This window comes from Somniosus microcephalus, chromosome 10, assembly GCF_052327205.1.
Source record: "Somniosus microcephalus isolate GS21.2 chromosome 10, FLI_Smic_1.0, whole genome shotgun sequence".
NCBI classification, from domain to species: Eukaryota; Metazoa; Chordata; class Chondrichthyes; order Squaliformes; family Somniosidae; genus Somniosus; species Somniosus microcephalus.
The window spans coordinates 120,756,093-120,762,687 of NC_140996.1; the positions used below are offsets into that span (position 1 = coordinate 120,756,093).

The window sequence follows — 6,595 nt, forward strand, 5'->3', positions numbered from 1 at the left end:
GGGCGTGGCGAGGCGGGGCTGGGCTGGCGGGCGGGCGGGCGGGCGGTTACTCACTGGATGCACCAGCTGTCTCCATGCACTCTCTGCCCCGCTGGTACACGGTGCTCGCCGCCTCTTCCTCGGTCTCACGCGCCATATCTCCTCGACATTCAGACACACCCGCGTCCCCTTGCTGTCGCCACGGCAACAGACAGGCCTCCGGAAGCTGCTGTTTCCATGGCATCCAGAGAGAATGCGGGGGGGGATCGGATTCTTGACGCTGACGTGAAGAATATGCCGTGGTCACGTGATGTCAGCGTAACCAATGTTGTAAGAATTGTGAATGGGGCCGCGGCACTGGAACAGAGACTTGTCTGTACTGGGTGACAGGAGTGAAATCAGTAATTGAACCAATCGCACTCTATGGCAGTGAGGTATGGGGACCGCTAACTCAACAAGAATTTGCAAAATGGGACAAACACCCAATTGAGATCCTACATGCAGAATTCTGTAAAAGTATCCTCCGGACTCAAAGGAAAACAGTAAACAATGCATGCAGGGCGGAACTAGGCCAATATCCATTAATAATCACTATCCAAAAAAGAGCCACCAAATTTTGGAATCCCCTACAAATGAGCAATCCCCAATGCTATCACTACGACGCCCTGAAATGCCAAGAGCTGACCATAAAGAAGAATACCCTCAGTCAACTAGTCCTGGGACTCAGTGAAGTAACTACTAACAATACTAACAATAACCAGCCCCAGGACAGTGACAGGGTAACACAAAGAATTCGACCCAACACAATCGTCGCTAAGCAAAAGGAAAAATATCTGACATATTGGGCAGAAACAACAAAAACCCAAAGCAAACTCAATTGCTACTTGGCCCTAAACAGACAATACAACATAGCTGATTACCTGACCATGGTAAAGGATAACAAACTGAGAAGAACCTTGACAAGGTACAGACTTAGCGAACACAGCCTAGCGATCGAAAAAGGCAGACACAGGCAGACCAGGCTACCAAGAGAAGACAGGATATGCTCTCACTGCAGTCAGGGAGTAGTGGAGACAGAGATGCACTTCCTCACAGCCTGCGGAAAATATCAGGGCATCAGGGAGAATTTCTACCAAAAATTCTCACAAATATGCCCTGATTTCAGAAATCTGAATGACAACCAAAAACTCCCATTTCTACTGGGAGAGGAGAGAAGCTGTATAACACTGGCGGCACACTATGTTACAGCTTGCCATGAACAGAGGGACAACCAGTAAACTAAGAAAAGAATATATATAAACGGTGCGAATGTATATTTATACACTCAGGGATATACCTGTTTATACACTGTATGAATAGAACTGCGTTTATGTGCTAAACCATAAATGTATTTTGATGCTTTGGCAACATAAGATGTAACTTATCATGCCAATAAAGCAATTTGAATTGTGAATTGTGAGCAACATCCCAACCTCATCTAAACCTCTATGCGCAGCTCTTTATTTTTTTAAGATTGATTACACTAAGATAGGTCATACAATCTAAAATGAATTATCACTTCTAAGGATCTCAGAGCATTTCAATTACCTTTTGTATGCAGACGTGACCGGTATTGGCTCTGTAAATAGGCTATTCCCTGATTGCATCAATTTGACTCTGATCACTGATACTTGAAGCCACGCAAGTTCCAATTGGCTTCAAATATATGGGGTGTGAAATCACAGCAATACAGTTTGAAAGTGAATTGGAGTTGGACCTCCGAGACCATATAGGCTTTGTCAAGAATACAAATTTAAGTTTCTCAAATGACTTAGTTGGTCAATGCACTGCTTGTTGTGGAACAGACATGACGTTCCCAGGTTTAATCTCCAATCTGTGTTGAGTTCGCTGTTCTCAGCAGGACAGCATTCGAGGCCCTCCAAGCTAGGGAATAGCAAACCATCTAGAATTCCTGCTCAGAGGAAGATAACAATGGGAAGAAATAATTGAATAGTGCAATGGGGGTGCAATATTTAAAATGGGCTGAATGGCCTTCATTTGTAATTAACTGCTCCTATAATAGTTTTCTTTTGAATACTTACCTGCAGTAGTGGCTCTTCCACATCCTCCTCATCCTTCCCATTGTTAAATGCCTAGTGTCAATGGTCGAGTTATGAGGAAAGACTGGAGAAACTTAGGTTTTTCAGCCTGGAAAGGTCTTTGCCTCCACTGGTCTAGTTGGCAGTACATCCCACGGCTTGATCACTTTGTACGAAGAAGAACTTCCTGATAATCAGTCCTAAATTAACATTTTACTTATTCGAACTTGTGTCCCTTTGTCCTATTCTTGCAATTTAATTTCAATTAATATTTCAGATTTACCTTTTCATTCCATTAAATATATATCTCTAAGATCCCCTCAGATCCCATCTTTCCAGGCTGAAAAACCTAAGTTTCTCCAGTCTTTCCTCATAATTCGACCATTGACACTAGGCATTTAATAAAGTTGCATGTAAGTGAATATTTACAACAATTAAGAGACGTAGTTGTAAAAGGATTATAGCTGCATGTATAGAGAGATGCCTAGGAGATAGAAAGTAAAGAGTAGAGTTAATGAATGTTTTCAGATTGGCAGGATTCATTTAGTGATGACCCCATGGATCTGCACATTTTCCCAATTATATATAAATAATTTTGGCATGAGCACAAGAGAATGATATTAAAGGATGCTGCTGATACCAAATTAGGGGCATGGTAAACTGAGGAAGAATGCAAGCAATTGTAAAAGGATATTGAAAAGTTAGTGGAGTGGACAGATGTAGTTCAACAATGACAAACGTGAAGAAGCACATCATATGAAAAGGAACAGTGAAAGGAAGTATACCCCCAAATGGTAAGACTCTTTTAACAGAATTATGAATAGAGAGATCTAGGGGGCCAGATACATAAACCTCTAAAAGTAGATGTGCAAGAAAGAAATAACTTTCATTTATAGAACACCTTTCAGGACCTCAGGACATTCCAAAGTTCTTTACAGCCAATTAAGTACTTTTGAATTGTAATGTAGGGAAATGTGGCAACCAATTTGTGCACAGTAAGGTCAATGAGATAAATGACCAGATATTCTATTTTAGTGATGCTGATTGAGGGCGAAATAGTAGCCAGGACCCCAATGAAAGCTCCACTGCTCTTCGAATAGATCATTTACATCAACCTGAGAGGGCAGGCAAGCCTCGGTTTAGCATCTCATCAGAAAGATGACACTTCTGACAGTGCAGCACTCCTTCAGTACTGCACTGGACTGTCAGCCTAGATTATGTGCTCAAGTCTCTGGACTGGGCCTTGAACCCACAACCGCAAAAGAGACTCCAGGATGGTATGTTGCCTCCCTGGTGCAAGGGTCAAGGATGTCTCGGAGCGGCTGCAGAGCATTCTGGAGGGGGAGGGGGAGTAGCCAGTTGTCGTGGTGCATATAGGTACCAACGATATAGGTAAAAACCGGGACGAGGTCCTAAAAGCTGAATATAGGGAGTTAGGAGGTAAATTTAAAAAATAGGACCTCAAAGGTAGTAATCTCAGGATTGCTACCAGTGCCACGTGCTAGCCAGAGTAGAAATAGAAGGATATTTCAGATGAATACGTGGCTAGAGGAATGGTGCAAGGGGGAGGGATTCAAATTCCTGGGACATTGGAACCGGTTCTGGGGGAGGTGGGACCAGTACAAACTGGACGGTTTGCACCTGGGCAGGACCGGGACCGATGTCCTAGGGGGGGTGTTTGCTAGTGCTGTTGGGGAGGGTTTAAACTAAAATGGCAGGGGGTTGGGAATTTGTGCAGGGAGACAGAGGAATGGGAAACAAGGATAAAAGCAAAAGACAGGAAGGAAAAAAGCAAAAGTGGCAGGCAGAGAAGTCAAAGGTTTAAATCAAACATGGCCACAGTAAATAAAAGTTCTAAAAGGTCTAAGAGTGTTAAAAAAAACAAACCTGAAGGCTTTGAGTCTTAATGCGAGGAGCATTCATAATAAGGTGGATGAATTAGTGGCGCAAATAGATGTAAATGGATATGATATGATTGGGATTATGGAAACATGGCTCCAGGGTGACCAAGGCTGGGAACTCAACATCCAGGGGTATTCAATATTCAGGAAAGACAGGCAAAAAGGAAAAGGAGGCGAGGTAGCATTGCTGGTTAAAGAGGAGATTAACACAATAGTAAGGAAGGATATTAGCTCTGATGATGTGGAATCTGTATGGGTAGAGCTAAGAAATACCTAGGGCAGAAAACGTCAGTGGGAGTTGTATACAGACCCCCAAACAGTAATGCGGAGGTTGGGGATGGCATTAAACGGGAAATTAGAGATGCGTGCAATAAGGGCACAGTAGTTATCATGGGTGACTTTAATCTACATATAGATTGGACTAACCAAATTAGTAACAATATTGTGGAGGAGGAATTCCTGGAGTGTATATGGGATGGTTTCCTGGACCAATATGTCGAGGAACCAACTAGAGATCAGGCCATCTTAGACTGGGTATTATGTAATGAGAAAGGATTAATTAGCAATCTTGTTGTGTGAGGCCCCTTGGGGCGGAGCGATCATAATATGATAGAATTCTTCATTAAGATGTTGAGTGAAGTAGTTGACTCAGAGACTTGGGTCCTGAATTTAAATAAAGGAAACTACGATGGTATGAGGCGCGAGTTGGGTAGGATGGATTAGGGAATGTTACTTAAAGGGTTGACGGTGGATAGGCAATGGCAAACATTTAAAGACTGCTTGGATGAACGACAGAATTTGTTCATCCCTGTTTGGCATAAAAATAAAAAAAAGGTGACTCAACCGTGGCTAAAAAGGGAAATTAGGGATAGCATAAGATTGTGGTAAACCACTGTTTGTATTCCTGTTTGTCCTGTTTGTATTCCACTGTGTACATGCCTGGACATGCCTCGGCTGACTCCTCCCACAGGTCCTAGTATAAAGGTGACTGCTCCCCAGCCCTTAGTATCCTGGACCGGTCGACCACTCGAGGCAGACCTCCATTCTGTTGTTAATAAAAGCCTTTAGTTACTCTTCTAACTCTCAGTCTTTTATGAGTAATTGATAGCGCATCAAAGATCCAAGGAGAAGACATATAAATTGGCCAGAAAAAGCAGCAAACCTGAGGACTGGGAGCAGTTTAGGATTCAGCAAAGGAGGACAAAGGGACTAATTAAGAGGTGGAAAATAGAGTATGAGAGTAAGCTTTCAGGGAACATAAAAACTGACTGTAAAAGCTTCTATAGGTATGTGAAGAGAAAAAGATTGGTGAAGTCAAGTGTAGGTCCCTTGCAGTCAGAATCAGGGGAATTTATAGTGGGGAACAAAGAAATGGCAGACCAATTAAATACATACTTTGGTTCTGTCTTCACAAAGAAGTACAGAAATAACCTGCCAGAGATACTGGGGAACATAGGGTCTAATGAGAGGGAGGAACTGAATGAAATCAGTATTTGTAGGGAAATGGTATTAAGGAAATTGATGGGATTGAAGGCCGATAAATCCCCAGGGCCTGATAATCTACATCCTAGGGTACTTAAGGAAGTGGCCCTAGAAATAGTAGATGAATTGCTGGTCATCTTCCAAAATTCTGTAGATTCTGGAACAGTTCCCATGGATTGGAGGGTAGCTAATGTTACCCCACTATTTAAAAAAGGTGGTAGAGAGAAAACGGGGAATTATAGACCGGTAAGCCTGACATCGGTAGTGGGGAAAATGCTAGAGTCCATTATTATAAAAGATGTAATAGCAGAGCACTTGGAAAACAGTGACAGGATCGGACAAAGTCAACATGGATTTACAAAAAGTAAATCGTGCTTGACTAATCTACTGGAATTTTTTGAGGATGTAACTGGTAGAATAGATAAGGGAGAACCAGTGGATGTGGTGTATTTGGACTTTCAGAAGGCATTCGATAAGGTCCCGCATAAGAGATTAGCGTGTAAAGTTAAAGCACATGGGATTGGGGGCAAGGTACTGACTTGGATAGAGAACTGGCTGGCAGACAGGAAGCAAAGAGTTGGAATAAACGGGTCTTTTTCCGAGTGGCAGGCAGTGACTAGTGGGATACCGCAGGATCAGTGCTAGGACCCCAGCTATTCACAATATATATTAATCTAGACGAGGGAACTAGATGTAATATCTCCAAGTTTGCAGACGACACAAAGCTGGGTGGGCGTGTGTGCTGTAAGGAGGATGCCGAGAAACTCCAGTATGATTTGGACACGTTGGGTGATTGGGCAGATGTATGGCAGATGCAGTATAATGTGGATAAATGCGAGGTTATCCACTTTGGTGGCAAAAACAGGAAGGCAGATTATTATCTGAATGGCAAGATTGGGAGAAGGGGAAGTACAACGATACCTGGGTGTCCTTGTGCACCAGTCGCTGAAGCTAAGCGTGCAGGTGCAGCAGGCGGTTAAGAAGGCAAATGGTATGTTGGCCTTCGTAGCGAGATGATTCGAGTACAGGAACAAGGATGTCTTGCTGCAGTTGTACAGGGCCTTGGTGAGACCATACCTTGAGTATTGTGTGCAGTTTTGGGCGCCTTATCTGAGGAAGGATGTTCTTGCCATGGAGGGAGTGCAGCGAAGATTC

General features: G+C 43.2%; 1 protein-coding gene across 1 annotated transcript in view; it reads right to left on the reverse strand.

Annotated features, from left to right (window-relative positions):
* Window positions 1–5,472, reverse strand: part of LOC147111668 (uncharacterized) — a 53,161-nt gene extending 47,689 nt beyond the window's left edge. Inside the window, exon 1 of the mRNA XM_085998769.1 lies at window positions 55–5,472. Within this exon, the coding sequence (XP_085854895.1) occupies window positions 55–223 (169 nt within the window). The 5' untranslated portion in view covers window positions 224–5,472. The remainder of the gene's footprint in view (window positions 1–54) is intronic.
* Between the last annotated feature and the right edge of the window lie 1,123 nt (window positions 5,473–6,595).